The 24,036-nt window shown below is 40.2% G+C and overlaps 2 protein-coding genes across 3 annotated transcripts in view; one reads left to right on the top strand and one right to left on the bottom strand.

Annotated features, from left to right (window-relative positions):
• Window positions 1-8,990: 8,990 nt before the first annotated feature.
• qrsl1 (glutaminyl-tRNA amidotransferase subunit QRSL1) lies at window positions 8,991-14,947 on the bottom strand. The gene is made up of 11 exons (XM_046062608.1): window positions 14,712-14,947; window positions 13,824-13,983; window positions 13,644-13,742; window positions 13,457-13,553; window positions 13,108-13,269; window positions 12,836-13,011; window positions 11,524-11,639; window positions 10,935-11,127; window positions 10,659-10,776; window positions 9,924-10,129; window positions 8,991-9,471 (listed from the first exon to the last, which is right to left on the bottom strand). Exons 1-11 carry the CDS (start codon window positions 14,733-14,735, stop codon window positions 9,254-9,256), a joined length of 1,569 nt encoding a protein of 522 aa, XP_045918564.1. The 5' UTR covers window positions 14,736-14,947; the 3' UTR covers window positions 8,991-9,253.
• Window positions 14,889-24,036, top strand: part of rtn4ip1 (reticulon 4 interacting protein 1) — a 23,549-nt gene continuing 14,401 nt past the window's right edge. Inside the window, exons 1-7 of one of the 2 annotated variants that reach the window (XM_046062609.1) lie at window positions 14,889-15,465; window positions 17,495-17,646; window positions 18,707-18,775; window positions 19,174-19,298; window positions 19,643-19,691; window positions 20,136-20,272; window positions 22,515-22,698. In XM_046062609.1, the coding sequence (XP_045918565.1) occupies window positions 15,177-15,465; window positions 17,495-17,646; window positions 18,707-18,775; window positions 19,174-19,298; window positions 19,643-19,691; window positions 20,136-20,272; window positions 22,515-22,698 (1,005 nt within the window). In that variant the 5' untranslated portion in view covers window positions 14,889-15,176. The remainder of the gene's footprint in view (window positions 15,466-17,494; window positions 17,647-18,706; window positions 18,776-19,173; window positions 19,299-19,642; window positions 19,692-20,135; window positions 20,273-22,514; window positions 22,699-24,036) is intronic. The other variant, XR_006827098.1, reaches the window with a different exon arrangement.

A 24,036-nucleotide genomic window follows, 5' to 3' on the forward strand; every position in this document is an offset into this window, starting at 1 on the left:
TCTCCAGAGATGCTCTCTGGATTGGCCCAGATAAGGGGTTTTCAAAGTTTGAGACTGTGGGCTTCCCCTAAGACAAAGCTTGGAAAAAGGGATTGTTGTTGCTGTTCAACACATATTCAGATTACACCAAAAACATATAAAAAAGGGTCTGCCCTAAGGCATTCATTAGTTTTTGACTCTGGGAAAGTGGGAAAAACCAAACTACTGTATCTCTGAACTACCTCTTAAACCAAATCACACACATTAAGGTTATTCTATGTGATGACTAATGTAACATCTTATGTAGTTTTCATCATTTACTAAGCCTCCCATGAAATAGTTTGCCGAGGTAAGACGTGACGTTTTTGCAACCATGTAACTTTGTATTAATCTACATTGTCTACTAGGCAGCAGGAGGGAGTTACAAAACTCAGTTTCACTATCCAACGAAGGTTAAAATGAAGGGCAACTGGACTTGGTTGAAGCTACTGGAAGACGTTTCGTCCCTTATCCAAAGGACTTCTTCAGTTCTCAATTATCCTTTGGATAAGGGATGAAACGTCTTCCAGTAGCTTCAACCAAGTCCAGTTGCCCTTCATTTTAACCTTCGTTGGATAACTATGACCTGGATGACTGAGAATCTTCATAGACATCTTGCTAATCAGTTTCACTATATAAATTGTTATATTATGACAAATAAATGTACCTATACCTACCTACCTAGTTAGGGGCAATTTCACTAGCAAGGACCACACAATCAACAGGTACGATGAATGATTTATTGATGATCGAAACAGAAGATGTACGAGGCTTGCAGTTGCTGAATAGACATCCAAAGCATTGTGGGGAAGCTACGATAGGGAAATCCGCCGTAGCACCTGGGCACGACGGGCCCCCTATAACCTTATGGAGAGGAAGAAGGAGATCAAGAGGCAGGACAAAGAAAGGGGTGGGTCTTTATTGCTCTTCTTTGAGACCACAGTAGCATCTGTTTTTGTTCACAAAATAAATTAATGATGGATTCCTGTTTGTATTTTATCTTTGGATGTTTTAAGCGTGAACACATACTCAGTACTAATGCTGGATTAAGGTCCATCGCTTACAGTTTTTGTTGATCACTTTGGTACTGTAAAAACAACTAAACTGAAAAGATCCTTATGTTGTGTTTTGGTGATTAAACCATTTGTTCCCATGACTTTTTATGAGAAACTATTTTGAATCAACTGCGTGTGTGGTGAGAGACATTTACAATCCAAATAAATGCAAGTTTGGAGTTTGGAGTTTTGTACATAGAGTTGTGAAATTTTATCACATACTTGCGATAACAGTACCAAAGTAATCAACAAAAACTTCTTTCATCATTGATGCAAGAAACAAATTTAAAGGATGCGTCACTGAAAACTAGTCTTTTTTTGATGATCTGTTGTAGTTTTTGTACTAAAAGTGGTGAAATATTACCACATACTTGTATGAAGTCCTTTGGAGCACAGCTTAAAATGGTTTTCAAATTAAATTACAGTTTTTGTTGATGGTTTGGGACTATTATCGTAACTTTATGGTACAATTTCACTTGTCTTAGTGTCACGATCCCCCTAGTCTTGAACCCTTGTCCCGGGGCCTTGGTATGTGTATCCATGACTTTTATTTGTTTTCCCCTTTTGTGCAATTGCGGGATGCCTGGTGTGTTTTGGTTTTTGTGTTGTCTGTCTGTGTTCTCCCTCCCTTTCCCTGCACAGTAAGTGAGAGGAGGCATGTCCCCAGATCTGGTTCACTCACTCACTCTAGTTCTCAAACACATTTATACTGCAAGAGTAAGACTCAATGTTACACCTGTGGAATATGGAGCATGCAGGAGACGGACAGGGGCAAGAGGAAGAGGCATTAGAGGGGTGGTGTGGTGAGGGGGAGAGGAGGATATATAGGGGGGGGACATAGAGGATGAGGAAGAGACAGAGAAAGGCAAAGACACGGAGACCTATCAAATGAGATTGTGGCAACAATTATAGACCATGTAGTAATCAACCATGGCCGAAGAATAACTGAGGCTGGTCGGAGAGTGCAGCCTAATCTGAGCACACACAAAGTGTCCTCAAATGGATGTTTTTGATGATCGCTTTGCTACTATTATCGCAAGTGTGTGGTTAAATTTCACAACTCTTAGTAAAAAAGCCCAAACTCGTCACACTTGTTACACAGACCAACCATTTTTTCAGTTTTTTGTGAAATGGCATGAGAACATTATGGTTAAATCACTAAAACACACCATAATGTTATCTTTTCAGTTTAGTCATTTTGACTATCAGTGAATCAAATAACAAACAAGGCAGGATAGTACATTCAAATCACTATAGAAGTGAAGACAGTTAGTATGCTACTGTATTGCTAAAAGCCATATTACAAAGTTTCACATTAATCCACTTGCATTTTATTTTATTTCCATAATATCTATCCTATATGTAATCAAGATGTCATCATTGAAGATATCTTCTCTAATCATTGATGCAAAAAACAAACTGTTATCACAACATGTAAGTTTGTCTCATCAAATGTGACTCTGAGCCGGTCCTCTCTGACAGGGGCCCTGCCCAGGAGGGGGCTGAGCACACAGTGCTCTCCGGTGTTGAGCACTAGATTGGAGGAGATGTGTCCGCCAGATTGTGCTGAATGCTGAGCTGAAATCCACAAACAGCATATGGTTACGTTATGTTTTTCTCAAGGTGTGTGAGTGCTGAGTGGAGAACAATGAGCAGAGTGATCGTAAAAGGTATTTTAACAACAGAGAAGAAAATCATAACAAACATCCTACATGTACTTTGTCTGGACATAATGTATTTCAATGTGAAACATGTCTTTCTACATGTTTTTGTTGTATTGAGTCATTGTCAGATGTACTTAGTTGTGAAAAAAGGTCCTTTTTGATGATCTGTTGTGGTGTTTGTACTAAGAGTGGTGAAATATTACCACATAGTTGTGTGAATAGTTCCATAGCGACAGAAAAAGCATGGTGTGTAAAACTGGAAGTATAACTGTAGAAAACCAGAGATGCCCTGGTCATCAAACAGATGCTAGCTGTCCTCAGAAGGAGGAGAACTTGACATGTGCTGGATCTTTGACCTGAGGGACCTACATGAACTCAAGGAGGTGCTTCCAGACCGACCTGAAAAGTCACTGACTCTCTGCACTTTATCACACAGCATATGACTTGTTTATTATGTGTGTTTTGTTATGTAAACTGTAAATTTGTCAAAGTGATCAGGGAACAATAAAGGACACGCCAAAGCTTTCATCACTCAGATGAACAACCTTTCTCTCAGCTCTTTTTCAAGCAGGAATCTGTGATTCAAAACAGACAAAACCATGACGGTGCAACCTCTGGTACAAGTGGTTTGACACAGCCACTTGACGGTCCATTACAAACATCTTACCTGAATTCTTCAAGCTTTAAGAGTAAGTTTTGACCCTCAGCACTGGAGATGTTGACTCAGTGGAGCCCAAAAGAACAGCCCAGAGACTGAAAAGAGATTTCACTTTAGCTTTGCTGTAGCTTCCCAGAATGATACTTAGAGCACCTGACAGCTTCAAGGAGGGTTTTTCTGTAGCTTCTAATTCTAAACCTTTTAAATTACGTATGTGGGAGAACTGAAGAAGTGGATGCATTAATGTAATAACATGTTGGCCATGCAATTAGTACATTTACTGTTTAAGAGAAGTGAAACTGATACAGTACATTGTTTATGACACCATGATTTGTTGCTACTGATATTACGCAACTGTAAATGTTTTCAACTATGCCAGTTCATGCTAGGGATGGCAGTATCACTGTGATTGCCATGGAATTTGGTACAGATATTGATGATATCCAGAAAATGAATCCCACAGACTTTGGTGATCCTCTGACTTTTCCCTCCTTTCAGCCAACTAGTCAAATTTTAACTTAACCTGAAAAATATCTTAACATCTACTTGATTGATTGACACAACATTTGGTAGGATTAGGATTAACTGCAATAACTTTGGCCATCCCTTAAATTTTCATTTAGCACCATCATCAGATCAACTAAAAACTAGAAAAACTAAACTAACCTCTCATTAGACATATGTAGTTCAGTGTGAAAAGACAGCTCAATAACGTATCAAAGAACCAGTCTCTGAAACTGTCAGCATTTTATAGGCATATATTGTCTCATAAGTACCCTGAAACTAAGTAACAGTACAAGAATTAAGTCTCTGAAAGAGATGTGGCTTATGTGTTCATGTGAGGAGTCTGTTCTTTGCTGAGATTTCATTGGCACGTCCTTCTCTGTCAGCCAAGAGAGAGCGTGACATTTGTGTAATGAAAATTGAGGATCAAGTGAGCTCAAGTCAGAAGCAGAGCTGAGCAGGTGGGAGGGATGGAGCGAGGATAAAAGAGGGGGGAAGGGGATATGTCAAAGGAAGCCCAGCATGGGCTCTCTATGTTCCTCTGTGTGTTTGTGTGTGAAATATTGGAAATAACAAAGGTAGCTCAACATAATCTGACTTAAAGCTCTACATTTCACTGGCCACACGGGTTTTTTATTTTTTAAATACCCATGTTACAGAGTGATTAGAAATACCTTTTTCTTCATTTTTTAATAGAGAATGACATCAACCAGATGTATTTCCCTTGTCATAGAGGAGCAGGAGCTTTATCAAAATCCACGTTAAGGATCCTAAAATCTGTAAATAAATGTTGCTCTTACACGTTACTACATCAGGACATGGGTCTTAGTTTAAGGAATAGTTCAACATCTTGGGAGCCAGCTTACCCAGCTAGAAATTTTACGTGTCCAGAATGTTCCCAAAACGTCCTTTCTGGCGTCAAGGATGTTGCCATGTAATGTTCCTAAAATGTTCCCAGACGGTCACGATGTGAAGTTTTTTAAAAGGTCGGGGGACGTTTTTTGGCAGAACGGTGGCCACACAAGATGTCGACACTTAGGGGCCAATTTGGACATTTTCACTCGGGAGTGTACTCACTTTTGTTGCCAGCGGTTTAGACATCAATGGCTGTGCAATGTGTTATTTTGAGGGGACAGTAAATTTACACTGTTATACAAGCTGTCAAGTGTCATTTCTTCAGTGTTGTCACATGAAAAGATATAATCAAATATTTACAACAATGTGAGGGGTGGACTCACTTTTGTGAGATACTGTAGGTTGTTTTAACCACACAAAATTACGACTCATGTTTACGTTTATTAACAACCTATGTTGTCTATGTTTAGGTTGGAGGACTTGGTTTGAATCCCACTGAGGTCACATGAAAATCTCATACCTTAGGGTGGTGATAGTGAAAGAAAAAAAAACTGTATTATTGTCTGTTTGCAGTGCACTTCTTTCACTGTGACTGGCTGACACTGTGACACTGGTTCTTGGTATGCAGAATTCATTTTTTTCTGTCTATTTGGTACTATTCACACAAGTATGTGGTCATTGTTCACCACTCTCACTACAAAAACTACAACAAGACACTTTTTCACAACTTTCAGTACATCTGACATTGACTGAATACAACAAAAACATGTAAAGACATGTTTTGCATTGGAATACATTATGTTCATAGAAAGTACGAATAACTTTGGATTAGATTTTCTTCTTTATTGTTAAAACACCTTTTACTATCACTATGCTCATTGTTCTTAATTGATCATCATCTGAAACATTTTCTTAGTGTCACAAAGAACCACTGCAATGATTACAGTATGTACAATACTACAAAACACACTGTATGATTACCATCCATAACTATTGATATAGTATTTCTTACATTTGATTAGACAAAACCTATAATAGTAATAAAGTAATATAGTAACAGTTTGTTCTTTGCATCAATGATGGGATTAGATGTCTTTACAGTTTTTGTTGATCGCTTTGGTTCTGTTATCGCAAGTATGTGGTAAAATTTCACAACTCATAGTACAAAACTCAAAACTCATCACACTTGTAACACAGCAAGTTCAAGTTTCATTCAAAACTTGCCATCAGAGCATCAAATACAGCACGAGATCTACAACTGACAAAACATATTGATAAAAGCAGCAATAAATACTAGTAAGCGCTAATGGCACATATCAGAAGTTAGAGTTAACAATCAATACAAGATAATTGTAGGGGATAGAAGACGAAGAGGAAGTGCATGTTAGAGGTTAGGAGTTAGAGGTGTTACAAGAGGAAGTCTTCTCGAAACAGATGAGTTTTCAAGAGCTTCTTGAAGTTAGAGAGGGACGCCCCTGCTTTGATGGCGTGTGGTAGCTTGTTCCACCATCATGGTGTCACAGATAAGAAAAGGGACTGGGATTGCTTTGTGTGAAGGGATGGCAGAGTCTATTAGGCCATTAGAGTCTAGCTAATCTAATGGCCTGTATTGAATTCTTTTCATTCCTAATGTTGTTTTACAATTTTCATTGCAGTGCTAATGTATTGTTACTGAAATGTCATGAAATGACAAATAATCAGACATACTATATTCCAACATAATGCTGTAATGTGACAAAAGGGAACGCCCCTTGTGAGTGCTGGAAGTTCGGTTCGCTGCTGTTCCTCAACAGTTATGAAAAGAACTTTTTCCTCCTAAAAAGTCAAAAAGGGAACTTTCTCAGGACCTTCAGAGAATCATAGTTTACTTTACATCCCAAAAGTCCTCTTTGTGATGCAAAGTTATTTGGGGAACAAGACCCGAATGAAATGTCACCATTTTGTCAGGATTACGATCAGGCAGGTAACAGGTTTAAGGACCCAAATGCAGGACACGTAACTATGCAGGTTCTTCAGAGAATTTTAATCAAAGTCACTTACAGAAAATAATCCAGGCACTCAATAAGAGGCAGTCCAATCCTAACCAAGGAAATCCACTAAATGATGGTAATCCAGAGAGCAGCATGAATACAAAGTCCATCAATAATCCAAAAGGGCAGAACAAAACTGAACAGGCAGACGCTCACAGCAGAGTGACAGACCAGCAAGGACAGAACTGAAAGGTGACCAATATAAAACAAAACAGACCAATATTAAACCAGAAAGGGGAACAGACAGAAAACAGCAGACATACAGACTGCAATAAAATAAACAAGAAAACGGTCAGAGTTATCAAACTAAACCCCCAAAAACCAGAGAACCAGAAGATAGACAGAATCATGACACCATGTGACCAACAGAGGATCACATGGGCATGTTCTACTTATGTCCTCTTTGTAACGTTGCTATGTGACCATAAAATAACCAATATGGAAAGTCCCCTAAAGTCATATAAGGAACTGCAGCAGTTTCATCACCAAAAGAGGACGTTTCAGGAGCGTCTAATGTTCAGTAAAGGACTTTCATCACCTTTACAGAACTTTTAGGGAATGTCACCTCCTACCTAGGAAGCAACCTGGGCTTCCATAACACCTCAGCAGTGCTACAGGCTGATTGCCTCCATGGCATGCCACAGTGATGCAGTAGTGCGTGCACAAGGAGACCTGCCCAAGTACTGAGTGCATAAATTAACCTTTTTCAGTAGTTTTCAACTTTTCAGAAGGTCTAGATTTCTGCATTGTACATTCTTTATCCTAATATTTTCAGATATGGATTTTTGATTTCTATTAACTGTAAGCCATATCATCAAGATTAAAACAACAAAAGGCCTGAAATATCTCACTTTATATGTAATGAATGTGCAATATATGAAAGTTTAATTTTTTGACTAAAATTATGGAAAATAATTTACATTTTCTCTATTTAATTTTTTTTAGATGAACCTGTGCATGGAAATATTTGAAGCGGTTCAGAAAATAAACACAGAGTTCAAGTGACACCCTGTGAAATGTATTCTGCCTCAAACGTCAGTTCAGACATAAGAGGTGTCCACCTCTGTGCTCTGTAATGTTGTCAGTGAGAATGATGGCTCCATTAACATGAAGTGAATATGATGTCAGAGTAGTATAAAGGAAGTATGACTCTTGCATGTAAGAAAAGAGGAACAAGTACATGCTTGGTCTACCGGGAAATAAGATATGCAAACATGTCGATTACAGTGGCGTTTCACTGTTTCATGAGCTAAGCTTGAAACCACTCAACTGGAACGTAAAGCATTGGTCACATCAACTCACCAAAGGTCCAGCAATTATTAATGTAATAATTTAAAGATGCATGCATTTTTGCAAACCTTGTTGAGGCACAAACAACACAGCATTAATGTCAATTTGTATAAAAACAGTAATCCTGTGTTAAAAAAAGAATAGTCAATCTTGTGCACTTTTTCACAACTTAAATCACAGTAGCCTATCTGGATTGATCATGAGAGTAAAAAGGACCAAGTATAGATTCCCACCTGCAGATAGCTCAGTATTATGTGGCGCTGCAATGTATTGAAAGCAGGTTATTGCACTCTGTATAAGCACTCAGTGTAGCACCTTAGATCAGTTTCCAGTGCTGTAACTGGCAGGCTGGATGGACTAGCCTGAGTCAATTCCAACTCTTTAATGTTGACAGTGTTAGTTTTTCCAGGCAAAGTATCAGCTTGAGACGAAATAGTTTGAAATCTCTGCAGGTGTTTGCAAAATCGTTGTCTACCGCTTCTGCAATTCTGCAATGTCAAAATTGGAGTGAGACATTTGAGACAGGGTCTAGACTTGTGATGTATGTTAACATGCTGATGTTTAGCAGGTATAATGAATATAGGTAGGTATAATATTAAAGCATGCTAACAACCCCCAAATTTCACAGAAATACATTCAATAGACACATCTCACCAAAAATCAAAAACATCAACCCCATGGTGGTGCTAGAGGAAATGCCTGGGGATCTAGGCTTCATCCTCAGAGGACCATGAAAGCACCAAATTTCACGCCAGTCCCATCCAAAAGTAGTGGAGATATTTCAATCTCAAAATCTTCTATTAACCAGTGAAAATGTGTCTCCTTGATTCATCAACAGTGCTTAAGAGCCGTTTCAGTACCTTAAGACAGTATTAAGTAGGCTATGTGTATCTGTGGACTAAAAATTACTAATAAATATCACCCAACTTGCATTTATTTAAGAACACTACTTTCAGACAACAAATACAGCAACAGATCACAGATCTATCACAATGTCCCACATGATGCATGAAGCAGTAAGTCTACCACTCAAGTAAACCTAAAGCTATAGCACTGGACTGACAAAATGTCCTGAAAAGGCATCTTATAAGCTGTCTCTCAGTTACACGTCAGGTCCATTATGTGCGCCTGTATTTAGAGACTTTGTCAACAGTTGGTTCCTCATGTCCACAGTTCCCTTCATACAGCTGAAGTCTGTTCCCTCTTGGTCATTCCTGTGTCAGTCCTGCTCTCGCTGGAGTGTCCGTAGTCACCGATGGAGGGAAACCCAACCCTCTGCTCCATCCATTGGGCAACACTGAGCAGCTTTTTGTCTTGGAGGGCAGGGCCTATAAGCTGTAAACCAATGGGAAGGCCCCTTCTTGATAAAGCTATTGGCACTGAAACAGCAGGGAGACCTGGGGTGAAGAAAAAGACAGTTGAAGGAAAGTTCATGGAAAGGCATTGATTAGGATCTCAAAGTTAGTTATTAGTTAGTTTGGAGAATGATAAAAGGCAAGAGAAAGTTTAACAGAATGTAAACACACTCCTTTAAGGCTCCAGGGTACACTTTAATCTCAACTGAAACTACGATGTGTTGACCAAGTTATGATTTTGTTCTGTGACCAGAGATTAAAAAAGTTATAAAGAGAACTGCCTGTGCTCACGAATACTAATTTCCCCTTTTAATTTAACTATAACATTAATAGTACAATGCTCCTTTGTTGACAGATGGAAAAGAAAAATCAGCTTTGGGTGAAAGGTCTTTAGTCATGGGTGTGTGGGTGTATATAGTATGTGTGTGTATCCATACATGCACAATATGTAAGTTCCTGAAGCCTCCCACATGGCCTCTTTTTTCTCTTTGTACCTGCCATGTTGACAGGCTGTGTGAAGACGTCTTCCTGTGCGCTGCGTGTTCGGTTGTCTTCCTGTGTGAAGTCGCAGTAACGCGCTGCATCAGCCAGAGTGGTGGGCGTCAGCAGCACGTCGACACCTGAGCTGAACACACGCTTGAAATCGTCTGCGATCAGCCGGCGGACTTTCTGAGCCTGTGCAAAGTAGTGCTGGTAGTTCCTGGCAAAACGAGGGAGAGGACGTCGACAGTTCTATCTTGTCAGAAATATTACAGCTCCACGAGACAATTTTATTCTCTGTTATACTTCTTGAAAGACAACTTGGCAAATAATACCATTTGTGCCCTCTCGACCGTTAAGATCCACGGATACAGACCTGCTGGTTACTCCCAGGTCACGGTTTGTCATAAAGTGTGATCATGCTTTTGCTATTAGAGCCCGCACACTGTGGAGATAACCCTAACCCCTACTGAGCTCTCTATACTGTTTTTCTTCCTATTAATGTGATTTTACTTCCTCTGTGCATATGTCTTTTGGCCTTAACCTCATCTGTCTTATTTCCTTTTGTAAGGTCCTTTGTGACATTGTTAAGAAAGTTTATTCTTCTGATTATTTACTGTAGGGTCTAATGACAGTAGAGATCTGAGAGCAGAGAAAAGGTAAAAAGGTATTAAGTGTCAGCTATACACAGGTTTGAAATTTGTCAATTGAATCAGAAGGGTGCGAGAAAGTTCAATCTGCTGTCTTACTGTTTGAGCAGGAAGTAGTTTCCAGACAATATCCTCCCTCTTACTACATCGTTGAAGCCCTCATGTCGGGTCGAGGCATACATGGCCTCTGTCGAGCTGTCCACATTGCTACGAAGGCCTGATAGAAGGGAGATGGAAATCAATAGCATTACCTTTTCTGATTTTGTACAGTTAACTAATCCAACAGACCCTCCTGTGTAATCTAATGAGTGAAGTGGCCCCTTAGTGTAAAATGCTCCACACTGCACCCTTCCTATATTATATACTGGTACATACCGTATTCCAGGCCGTCAAAACGGGCCATGTTAGACGCCACCTCAGCGTGGCATAGAACGTGGTAGCACACAATGGAGTACTGGGTGTGGGGGAGGGATACTTGCTCCACCCGCGCCCCCGCCCTCTCAAACATGTCAGCGACACGACTCCACTGAGCCAGAGTCTCCTCAGACAGTCCCGGGGCGTGGTACTCCTGACACACATTGAGAGACAGGAAAGATAAGCAGTGCATTTGTGTTTATGGAGACATTTTAAAAAAATGATGTACCTATAATGTCAACTAATGTTAACACTTATACAACTGAAATCATGGTTTGATTCGCCATTATTTTCACATTGTTGTTGACTTGTGTGTAAATGATTGTGTGTGTATATACGAGTCTGTCCTTTACTATCCTTTATTTCTGACAGTTTGGCGATTGCTGTACTCTAAATGTTTGACATTTACAACAAAACTTAACATCTTACACTTAAAATAATATTTGTGTAATTTTTATATTTTTTATTTTATTTTTTAAGGAAAATATGGTGTCAGTGATTCTGAGATAAAACAGAGGAGATAATGATGTTAATATAGAGCTAAACTCACCTTAGGGATGCCTACACAGATGTTCCTGACATCAAAGTCTTCAGGTAGCTCAGTCAGTGATGGTGAGGGTGCAGCAACTGTTGTCGAGTCTCTAATATCAAGGCCTTGGAGGATACCTGTGTGACATAGCAATAACATCCCAGATTAGGTCCACAGCTCAGTTTTTTTTGGAAACAAACGAAAGTTCTGTTTATTTTCACCAAAATGCATAGTGTGTATCCTTGACAAGAATTAAATATTTTTATTATTTTAAACTGTGCGTTGTTTCCATAATGTTTGCTTGCTTGTCTGTTTTTGCACATAGCTATGTGATACCACACCAACAAACACTGTCAACCACTGTTGATCAGAAGATAGTGGTATCAGAATAGTATGAGGAGATGGTGGTGGTGCAGTGGATAAGAGATATGCCTTTGGTGTGAGAGACCCGGGTTCAAATCCACTGTGAGAGACAAATATGTCCCTGAGGCGTGCGACCTCTGATATGTATAGCAATTGTAAGTCGCTTCAGACAAAAGCGTCAGCTAAATGAATAAATAAATGTAATGTAATGTATGAAACCAATGGCCAGATGAAAACTGTGCAGCCTGCATGCTTATTACAAACAAGATGTCCCAAAACACTGCTCCATAGTAATACTAGTAGTCAAACCTCTGCAAGATACCTTTAGTATCAGTATTCCTTGTGGTATTTGGGTAAGCATAAATGTATAAACGTAAACTACATGTTAGAAGAAAGATGGTGCTATGACGATAACTTTTTATTTGATTAGTTTACTGACAGCAGACAGAGACAGGAAACATAGCAACAAAGTAAAGTGTTGATTCAATGTGACACCTCTCTCATACCAGATTAGAACTCTCATACCATGGCTGCTGGTCATGGAAATATTTTGTTGAAATAGTCTCACCATACTTCCTGAAGGACAAACAGTTAACCACAAATGTATTTGACCCTCAAAAATAAACTGTACAATTCACTGTATATTCATTTGTACCCACATGTGGACTGGCAGGCACTTTGGCATACTGTACTCAATGATTTTGATTAAATCAAATTGGCTGGCAGATTGACACAATTGATGTGCATCGTAACATTTACAGTTTTAATTTTATCCTTTATTTATTCAGGAAGGACCACTGATTACGAAGGCCTCATTTTAGAAAGAAAGAGCTGGAAATGTAGAATGACAATATTCATAAAGATCAAGAAATGTTTTTATGTAGGCCCAAATGACATTCAACTCTGCATGTAGGACACTAGCTTACAGTGCTTACAACTACGTAATAGCAGGTTATCAATAGCTTCCTACCTAAGATGATCGCTGCATCACCGGCACTGCGGGTCATAATGCCGGGGACGTCCATGGAGTTGACCAGGGGGATGAGACCATGTCTGGACAGCAAACCATAAGTGGGCTTCAGGGCCACAACCCCACATAGAGCTCCAGGGTTACGAGTAGAACCACCTGTGTCCGAACCCAAAGCCCTGCCAAAGTAATTACCAAAACAGAACATTTTGATTTGTAAACATTTTGAATCAGCTCTTTCCTTTTCAGTTTTCCTCAACCAGTGAATCCCTCACAGGTAGCTGGTGAGTGAAGCCACAGCTGCGGCACTTCCTCCCGAACTTCCTCCAGTGATGACCCAGTCAGAGTCTGGCGCTGCCCCTGTCTGCTCTCTGTACGGAGCAGCATAGCTCCAGGGGTTTCTCACTGGGCCGAAAGCCCCGTCAGTACTGCCTGCACTGCGAGACGAATAAATCAGACAATGACAACCTTAATCATAAAATTTACTCTGAGTCGCTTCCTGTAGGTGTACACTGCCGTAACAGCTTCATCAAACAATTTTTAAAATAGACTGGGGTTTGTAACAAGCTGTTACTAAATGTTGTGAGTAGAGAGCAATTCTGATATTGATAACCATGTCTTTACCCCATAGCAAACTCATCCATGTTGGTCTTCCCCATGAGAACAGCCCCTTGGTCAAAGAGCTTCTGTACCACTGTAGCAGTGTAGGGTGGAGTGAAATCTGCAGAAAAAACAATAGTAGGTTATCATTACTGCACTGACATAGAGGGGAAAATATATACAACACAGTAACTTTGTGGTTTGCACAGACCTTTAAGCATCCTGGAAGCACATGTGGTGTTAATCTTTTCTGTGCAAAAGTTGTCCTTGACTGCAAAGGGGATTCCATCCAGAGGGCCTTTGGGGGCACCTGAAGGTAAAAAAAAGATCAAACCGTAACACCTGTGACTCCGCACAGCATTTACAGGAATACACAATCACGTGTCCCCACCTCGAAGCAGTCTGGTTTCTGCTTCTTGAGCCTGCGTCAGTGCCAGCTCCTCTGTCACAGTGATATAAGCATTAAGATGTCGTGTTTTCTCGATGCGGTTCAAACACTTCCTACAAAGCTCCGTTGGGGAGATCCTTCCCTCCCTGAGCGCCAAAGACACCTAGAGAACAGTGGTGAAATACCAGTGGTGGAATGTAACTCAGGTCTTGCGCTCAGTCGGCCTTTTTCCACAGCAAACATTTTGACTTTGTCATTGTAGGAAAAAGCATAGGTGTTACTAATAACATTGACAATGGCTAGGCTCTATTCAAGTGACCCTGTAAGCCACGACAGTGTGCACAATACCAGGACCATGAAACTGAAGTAGCTCAATGGAATTCTGCCATCACTAACTTTTAATAATTACACTCGTGCTTTTCTTACTTTGTACCTTAAAATGTCCTACATGATTAAACATATTTCTACATTTACTTATAGAAGGAAAAGGAGTCTAACTTACACTTCATCCACAACTATGAAACACATTTAAGTTGTCATTGTTTTGTTTCTGAAACAGACAGGCCATTTTCCATTAGGACGGTATCTGCCCACGAACACATTTCTTTAGCAACTTTAAAAATAAGTATTTGACTTTGAGTTCTCCTGGTTAGCTTTCTCATTATGCCATTAATACCATTTCTCTCACTATGCAGAAAGCAGAACAACCAGAAAGAACATTTTGCCTGACACTATGTTTTCGCTATTGCCAGTTATGGAGCAAAAGTATCACATATTCTATATTATGCCAGGTAACGTTAACGTTACTTATGAATTGTGCGGCGAACTCAACCGTTACGTGCAGCAGACAAACACTTGAGCTTAATAAAACAAACGAATGGTCGTACTAACCTCTCTTATTGTCAGGTTGAGCATGTTTATGTTTGTGACAACCTTTCAAATGAACAGCAACCTTCGCACAGTATGCAGCACCAGAAGGCTGCCATGTTTGTTTCGATAATCGACGTCGAACAGAACCTTTCTGTGATTGGACAGCTGTTGAGAAAACCGCGCTGTGATTGGTGGAGAGGCTGAGCACTGCCCGAGACACCGGTCGAGGAAGTAGTATGTTACTGAAGAGGTCGTTGATTTGAAATGATCGTAAACTTTGGAATTATTGCAAAGCGAAATGACTAGTTAGAGATGTTTACATAAGAAGAAAATGTTTGTAGCCAGAAGGTAGTCGTTGCTTATAAAGAACACTAATAAGCGCTTGACTCTAATGCAGCATAACGTTACAGGCTGCAAGTTCCAGTTTGAGTTATTCCGTAACAGGGATTAAAGTACGGCTACAGTACAGTTTTTAAGCGTTGAAAGATGAGTTCTGTTCGGCACTTCACCTTAGTGTTCAGTAGGTGCTTGTTTCACCATAGTAAATCAGCAAGTGTCAACACATCCGTTTCCTTGCATGGCAGCCAGACAAGACTGTTCAGTACTACCAAAAGCTGCATGACTGTTATGCCTGCCTGGGTTATTGATAAATATGGAAGCAATGATGTGTTACGGTTCACTAAAAATGCCAGTTTCCCCGTCATCAACTACCCCAATGAGGTTATAGTCAAAGTGTTTGCAGCAGGACTGAACCCAATTGACATCAGCATGAGAGGTGAGTGACAATTGCCTGCGTGCATGTTTGAAGTGGCAGATTTGAACCTGCTGGCTGAGATGAAGGAAAGTGACTGTGATGGCTAGTAATTCAACACACACATCTGCATCTGACATGTGACTCCATATCCAAGCTTAAAAATGAAATATAATTCAGTTCAACAACTTAATTAATCCCACAGGGGGCAATTAGCTAAGAGCAGAACTACAGACAACACACACACATATGGAACAGCACACAAGCCCACATGTACACCATGATAAGAATAAATAAATAATCAAACAAAAAGAATTAAAGTGGCGGTTAGTTTTAGTAGCAGGTAAAACATAACGATTTCCTTATGACAACAGAAAATTCACTGTGAAGAACATGAGCTGCAGGAGACAAGATGCTCGCTGCTTTACGCAGGATTTGTTGGTTGCAAAGATAATTCAAATCTTTTTGTTTCACACCAATAACTTTAGAGCAGATTTTGACTATGTTTCTCAGGCTGTTTCTGTCTTTCACTGTGAGGCTGTAAATCCACCAGAAGAAGAAAAAACACAATAAGCCGATTGCGATAAAAGATTGATAAAATCGACAGAGGACGGCAGGCCTGGCAGAGAAGTTTGAGACGGTTAGACTGGTGTTTCCTGTGGTGAAACAACATCACTGCTTTGTGTCTTCCCACACAAAGCAGTGATAGTTTTTGAGGTTGTGGAAATTTCCGTTTCAGTAGTTGGAATGCAATGATTGTCACATAAGGGGAGGTGTTATTTTAACATTATTTTGTCCCTGTCCTTACATGCATATTTGTCATCTTATTGGGATGACTAACACGAATACGACAACGTGAAGCTTATCTTATTTTCTGCAGAACCCCGCCCCGGTTTTGAGGTCCCTTACATCCTGTTTTCATGATTCACAAAATACTTCACTTACCTTGTTGTTACCTTGCGTAAGCTGCATAATGAACCAAGCAATGACTTGCTTCCAAATTTCCATGTTGTGATGTTGTTGCACGCATGTTAAACTGAGATTGAAGATGAGCACAGAGAAACTTTCCCGCTTCAGCAGAAGCATGGTTAAAGCAGCCTTCTGATTGTCCACAGTGGAGCTCAAACATCCAAGTGAAGTAACAATAAGCAAAATGGAGGGTAAGCCCCTTTCTAGTCTCCTTGATTCAGTCTTACTTTCAATTATTGAAAATAAGGCAAATTACCCTGTGAAACTAGTTACAGGCTGTGAAGGCTTTTGGGGCTCCTGGGTGTCTGGGACCCCCGGCTCAATTGCCCCCTTTGTTGGTGATCCAGTTTTGTGCTTAATGAGGCCAACACCATATTTATCAGAAGAAGCACATGCACTGAAGAAAAAATTGGAAGGACCCCATGTGGCACTGGCACCAATGTCTTTTTAGATATAAGCGTGCTGTCTTTGCTGCCAAAGCAACATTTTTCTTTTGCGCAATCCGTAACAATATAACCTTCCACTCCATTCTCACCCAATTACTTATTTAATTTTCTTTTTTTTGCAGAAGAATAGATGATATTAGATGGAAGTTAAGGTTGTGATCCTCAGTTTACCCTACAGACCCTATTTTGTTAAATTCACACAACGAGCTCTAGATAATACCTGTTCTCACACTACCTGTCTCCTCAACCCCTGACCAGACAAACTAATAACTAAATATTATTCTGTGACCCACAAAGCTGAATATGGTTAATATATTTTCTTACTACTAGTTTTAAGACTGCCATGTACCTTAATCCAGATTGTACTGTATAAACCAGTGTCTAATCAGCCATTCTTCTCAAAACTACTGGATAGAGTGGTGACTCAACCTTCGGCCTATCTATGTGACAGTAATATTTTTGAAGGGTTTGAAACTGATTTCAGAGCCACCACTATATACTTTTAAAACAACTGGAGAATTACTTTGGGTCCTTTCTTTCTTTCTCGGTTAGTCTTTATCTCCTGTAGCTTTTAATTATTCTCTCATGTTTGGCTGAGCCATAAGTTTGGCTGTAATCAGAAACTCTCTTCCCGTCAGGTGGCTATGGTGCTGCAACGCTGTCTATGAAGAGAGACCCTCTGAATATCAAGCAGTCAGGCAACGAGTTCCCTCTGATCCTGGGAAGGGACGTGTCTGGGATCATCATGGAGTGCGGCCTGGATGTGAAGTATTTCAGAGAAAGGGATGAGGTAAACAAGGCAGATGGGCGAGATGTGTGCTTGTACCTCTCCATTATACATACAGGTGGCACACCTGTTTACTGAAACAACTTGTTCCTGCACACAGTGAGTCATGTATGAATGAAGTATCAGTGCAACAGTCTGTAGTCAGAAGGGTAAATAAAAACGTCAGAGAAAACACATAACCTGTGCTAATGAATGCTGATTTCTGATCTCACATGTTGATGGCTGAGTCAGTGTTTGACAAGAACAATAATAGTGCAAAACGTTGGTGGTGTAACACTGTGGGAGTGTTGTAATGCCAACTGAGTATTATCACCACAGTGTATCTGAGAACTGTGGATGTCCTGTAGTTCATCCGTTCCTGGCCTTGCTTACAAATATGACTCAAGTCTTTTTCACACCTCAGAAAGGAAAACATGTATGTATAATAGAAAACATCAACTTGGGTGTTGGAAATTGTGATGGGTGTTTTTCACTGTTGTTACTAGTATTGTATGGATCAAAACGATTGTTTGATTAATTGAGAAAATATATAGCAGATTCATTTATAATGACATGCAGTGTGAGGTGCAGGACTAAAAGCAACCTTATGAACTTTTTTACTTCCATCTTGAATGAGTTTCAGTTCTTTCTTTTTCAGTTCTGCAACTGTCCTCCGTCAAATCACAATTCCTTTATAGTTACCGAACAGAAACAAAAACATTTACTTGTATTTAGATTTTTATTTCAGTTTACAACCTTAGTTTTAATTTCAGATATGATTTAAATAATAATAAAATAAAAAATAATAAAAATAAAGACCTTAATTTTAATGACCTTACAATGATTAATGATCTTGATGTCTACACGTGTAAAGGCAAACTGCAGTTTAAATTAGGCTGTTTTACCACTTCATGTTCATGTTTTTTTGTCACCACACATTTGTTGACTACTTCAGGTAGTACTAAAATAGAGAGTGACTCATTGTGTGATGCTGCAAATGTGCGAAACAAAGTTTCTGTATAGAAATGTAGACATGTTTATGTCTGTGATTAATGAGTGCCGTGTTATTGTGTGTCTCCCTCAGGTGTGGGCAGCTATCCCTCCATGGAAGCAGGGCAGCTTGGCTGAGTTTGTCGTTCTAAGTGCCAATGAGGTATTGTTCGTCTGATGGACTACATTGTTGCTTTGAGCTACAATGTAGTCCATAGCTGAATTAGTTCCGCAGGAAATGTGCTTCTCTGGTAGTGTTATGATTTCATCAGTATCACTTCTGTGTAAATTAGTTTCCTCTTAGTTGATGATGGTTTGTTTCAGTGACGTAACTGATCAGTTTCAACAGCAGTATTTTCTGAAATTAAAAGGAAGCCTACGTCTTGCTGCTTATTCCAGGAGCATGCAATGAAAAACCAAGTAAATAATAATGAGAAGATCAGCTAAATTTGGCACAGCTGAGCTGGCATTCGGATGCTTTTCCATAAAGATTCAGCAGGTGTACTGCTCAGAGAATGTTGAGGCGGTGCTGCTATCATTATTAATGTGTTTTGTTCTCAGGTATCCCACAAACCAAAGTCACTCAGCCACATACAGGCAGCAGCCATTCCCTACGTGGCAACCAGTGCCTGGTCGGCGCTGGTCAACACCGGTGGGCTCAGTAAGGACAACTGTGATAAGAAGCGGTGAGGGAGCGTGGACAAACACAGCCACACCTCTGCGCACACACACTTGTTAATCTCTGTCAAACCCCAAGAAAACTCCCTGTCTTTTATCGAGCCAATTTTTCCACTCTGTGTTCCTTCTAAGCTTAGCCCCGGTTAGCCCGCTTCCTAATGAGCCTCTGGGTGCTGGCCTCTGGTTCTCTGGCAGCAGCTCCCACGCTCCCTTGCTCTGCGGTGAACTTGACAAGCTAAAGCCCAGAATGCATTTGACATTAATCCTAATGAGGGAGAGAGTGAGCTACAATAGTGTAGAAAACATTAATGACACATTCATTGTACATGTCTGCTTTTCCTCTTCCTCACAGGATTTTGATCCTTGGAGGATCCGGAGGAGTGGGAACATTTTCTATACAGGTATAGATGAAGTGGAGGATGATGATAGCCAAGCTGCGTATTTTACACTTTTACTTATTATGTAACATTATTAGGTGCATCGGTCTACAAACACCTTGCTCTAATTCTAAAAATGAATATACTCATCACCATCTGTGACAGCAGTGTAAAAATAAACAAGAACGCTGATCCTGTAATAAACAGCGGCGAAGATCGAAAGTCTGTGTGGCCTTTTTGATCACCTCTTTTGTTGAATGCTGTAGCTCACATTACACAGACCTCACACTTGATCTCATTAATTAAACATTCTCTTGTAACATTCTGCTCCCCACAATAATCCAAACATGCATTTCTTTTTTATTTACAACATAAACGAGACAAATTACTTTCAAATTTGAGTACACTTCTGCCTGGATTCATGTGATCAGATTTAAAGATGGAAATTATACTATCGTTTGTGTCCAGATGCTGAAGGCTTGGGGAGCCCATGTGACTGTTACCTGCTCCCAGAATGCAGAGCAGTTTGTAAGGGGCCTGGGTGCAGACCACGTGGTGGACTACACTGCTGGGCCTGTTGAGGAACCACTCAGTGCACTGGAGAAGTGAGAGAACCCCACACACACACATCTACAGTCATTTAATGTTGGTATTTTAAATGGACCTATAATGCTGTTCCGATTTTTCTGTCATATATCTAACTTTACAATGTTGGATGTTTATACTTAACGTGGTCAACGTTTCAACTTATGAGGTAAACGTATGTAAAAAGTAATCCCTGTAGACAAAAAGCTCAGGCTTCAGATTGCTTTGAATACTAGGTCTCCAAAGTTTTTTCTACTTTGATGTCTAGCTGACGTCAGCTAGACAGGGATGTCCTTATATGGTTAGCTGTTCATGAACTGCTCCAAGCACAGCATGCCAACCAAGTACAGGGTCAGTCTGTTTCAGTATTCGACCGCTCCGCTCATTGTGCCTTATCCGGCAAGAGACAGGTTGTTCAAAATGTCTTGCAGAAAGCGCTTTTTTAGTTAGTTTCTTGATGGACAGATGGCTTTGTTTCTAAAGTAACCGCCAACTACTGCTAACAGTAGCTGCCATAGCATGTTAGCCAGTTAGCCGTGCACCTAGCCCTACACCTAGATGACTCTGCCCAGATTGGGAACTCGGAGCCCAGGTCTGAAAACCTCCTCCTCCCGGTAGTCCAAATCTCCTGTGCTAGCGGTGTAAACTTCAACACTCCCCCGGTGCCCAAGCCCCCAGTCAGGGCAGAGTCACCTAAGCTAATAGGGCTGCAGCTAATGTTATAGTTAGCAGCAGTTTGTGGTTACTTTAAAGGTTCAGTGTGTAAGTTTTTGTGGCATCTAGTGGTGAGAGTTGCGAATTGTGACCAGTCGCTCACGGTGCATTCACATGCTCCTCGGATGGTCCTATCTTCCGAGTTGTGAGCGGTGCATTCATGTGGTGTCGGAATAATAAAAATCTTTTTTTCCTTCTTCAATCTTTAGTACAAAAAGACAAATAAAGTGTACATGGGACATAAAGAAGTATACAGAACTTTGATTTGTGCACTTATTGTATACATATTTTGCAAACATGTTATTTGTAATATAACGGTTAGTTTGCTCTTCATATAGAGTGAACTAGATGTCTGTGTGGTGTTTATATGCTCTGATAATGTTAATCCAACACATCTTTATGAGAGGCTGTTTAGGGTGAAAACTACGAGAGGCCATTTAGGGTGAAAACATTGAAAAACAGACGCTCACGCACTGAAAACTGTCACACACGACAATGTGCGCACATACACTGAAAACATGGAAATACTGGCTCATTCACATTGACAATGTGCACATACACACTGAAAATGATCATACATGCACCAACAACACACCAAGCACATGCACACACAATACAGAATGTACCTATCAGTTAAATGTGGATCTGAAACAACAGCCACAACAAGTGATAACCCTTACTGGACTGTTATTTCACAGATGTGGCTTATGAACTGCAAACCCCGCCTTTTTTTAAACATGAAATGGTAGTCATGGCTTGACCAGCATACCCTGGACTCTATGGATGACTTATTATTAGCAAGGTCCGAATTTGAGGTCTACAGCCTGTGACTCTCCAGAGCAGTAAGTTAAATTCTGTCTCTGGCTGTTTGGCTGACTGAACTGACGCAGCTGCCATGATGAGGCTGAACTCTGTGGTCTATCACCTAGACAATCTCACATCTAGAAGTGAGAAACAGACTGGTTTCTCTTTAGATTGTATTTCGTGTGACCTGCTGATTACAACATGACTTCTGCTTATGACAGGCTGAGCTTCTGGAAACCTTCTTCATCAATAGAGTTGCCCAGCTCACAAGAATTTCTATCACAGCCCTGTGGTGGCCTTCTGGGAAGTTGGCCAGTCAGTAGCAGTCAGACTTGTTGTTGTAACGGCTTGTTTCAGATGGGATGAATTCAGGGGCTGCATAAAGGCTACTATAGGATAAATGAGGTGAAAGGATTGAAGGATTTAAAAAAAATAAAAATATAGAGTTTGAAATGCTCTACCTCCCTGCGACCCTGTACGCAGGATAAGCGGTTGATGATGGATGGATGGATGAAATGCTCTACCTCCACCTCCTGCCTTGAGATGCAGACAGCTCATTAATGTGGGAAAACTGAGCAGTTAAATGTTCTAGATTACTTAATGTCTCTCTCCATTTCCGCTGTCTGTCCACTCATCCTTGTCTTTCCACACCAATAATTCCTGTCTTTCATTTACTTTGTTTTTTATGCCCACTCGCCACATACGTAAGTATCTTTGCTTGTGTCTCTTGTTTTTTGCCACAAGATTTGACCTGATCCTGGATAACGTTGGTGGGGACACAGAGCGCTGGGCGCTGAATCTGCTAAAGCCTTGGGGTGGTGCCAAATATATCACTCTTGTAACACCGTTCATCCAGAACACTGACAGGCTGGGCATTGCTGATGGCATGATGCAGACTGCCGCAACACTTGCCACTAAGGCCCTCAAGGTAATCATGGTAGAATAACACGGATGCAGTTTGGTTAATTACATATTTATTGATGAATGGATCTTTACCACACTGGTTGTGCCCCTTTTCCTGAATTGATCCAAATGCAATGTGTTTATCATGTTGTGCATTATGAAAGGGTGCTTGAATTTTACAATATATGTTGCTGCTAGTAGGTGTAGTGAGAAATAGTATATAGAGAAATAGAGTATTATTAAATAATTCAACAGAGATTTATTGTTGATTTATTGATTTATAAGTTTTTAATACACACAGTTACAAAGTGCAAGCACATAAAAATATAAAATACACATACAGACACATGATACACAGACAAAACAAACAAAACAAATGCAAACACAGTGTTTATAATAAGGCTAATAAACACAAATTAGTTTTCAGCACCCATTTAAACCATAGATTCAGTGGTTCCGATGGAATAGGGAAGGCTGTTTCAAAGTGTCGGGGATTTTTCCTTAGTTCCTGGCGGACCGAAAGTTTTAATAACATACAGTACTGTGGAAAAGTTTTAGTGTATGGGAAAATGCTGTCTAGTATGTTAATAGATTATATTTATCAATTAACAAAATACAAACAAAGTGAGTGAACAGTAGAAAAAGCTCAATCAATATTTGGTGTGACCACTCCTTCAAACAGCATCAATTCCTCTAGGTACACTTGCTCAGAGTCAGGAATTTTGTAGGTATATTGTCAGGTATATGATTAAACAACTACAGCAAACGGGTACTAATGATTACCTATTCAGTATGTAGGTTGAAGCACAATCATTAACTGAAACAGAAACAGCTGTGTAGGAGGAACACAGCTGGGTGAGGCCAACTCGGCTAACAAGGTGAAAACAGCTGCACACCAAACAAATCCACTAAGAAGCACTACAAGAACCATTGTTTAGCACAGTTGTTCCCAAAGTGGGGTCCTTGAGGGGGTTCCTGGGGGGTCCCCAGCAGAAAGGGGAATCATTTATTTTCACCATAATTTCCATCCATAAGTAACATAGTGACTGAACACATGACTCTTTTGGTCATGGATTTCATACACTTTCTGGAATAAAACATCTAAATGCTTAAATCCTATCAGATGGCCGATCCTGGGACCTAATCTTATCAAGTGGGGGTCTGTGGTCTAATTTGTGTCAGTTTAGGGGTCCTTGACGTGAAAAAGTTTGAGAACCACTGGTTTAGCAAACCCTTGACATTATTTTAAACTCTTGTTGACATGATAGGCAAGTACAGAATATAAGCATTAATATATGTACAATGTCTTGGGCAATTCAATTGGTGTAACTGATATATATTGTGCTATCAGCTCCCTTCTGAG

The sequence above is a fragment of the Micropterus dolomieu genome, linkage group LG11 (genome assembly GCF_021292245.1).
Source record: "Micropterus dolomieu isolate WLL.071019.BEF.003 ecotype Adirondacks linkage group LG11, ASM2129224v1, whole genome shotgun sequence".
Taxonomy (NCBI): domain Eukaryota; kingdom Metazoa; phylum Chordata; class Actinopteri; order Centrarchiformes; family Centrarchidae; genus Micropterus; species Micropterus dolomieu.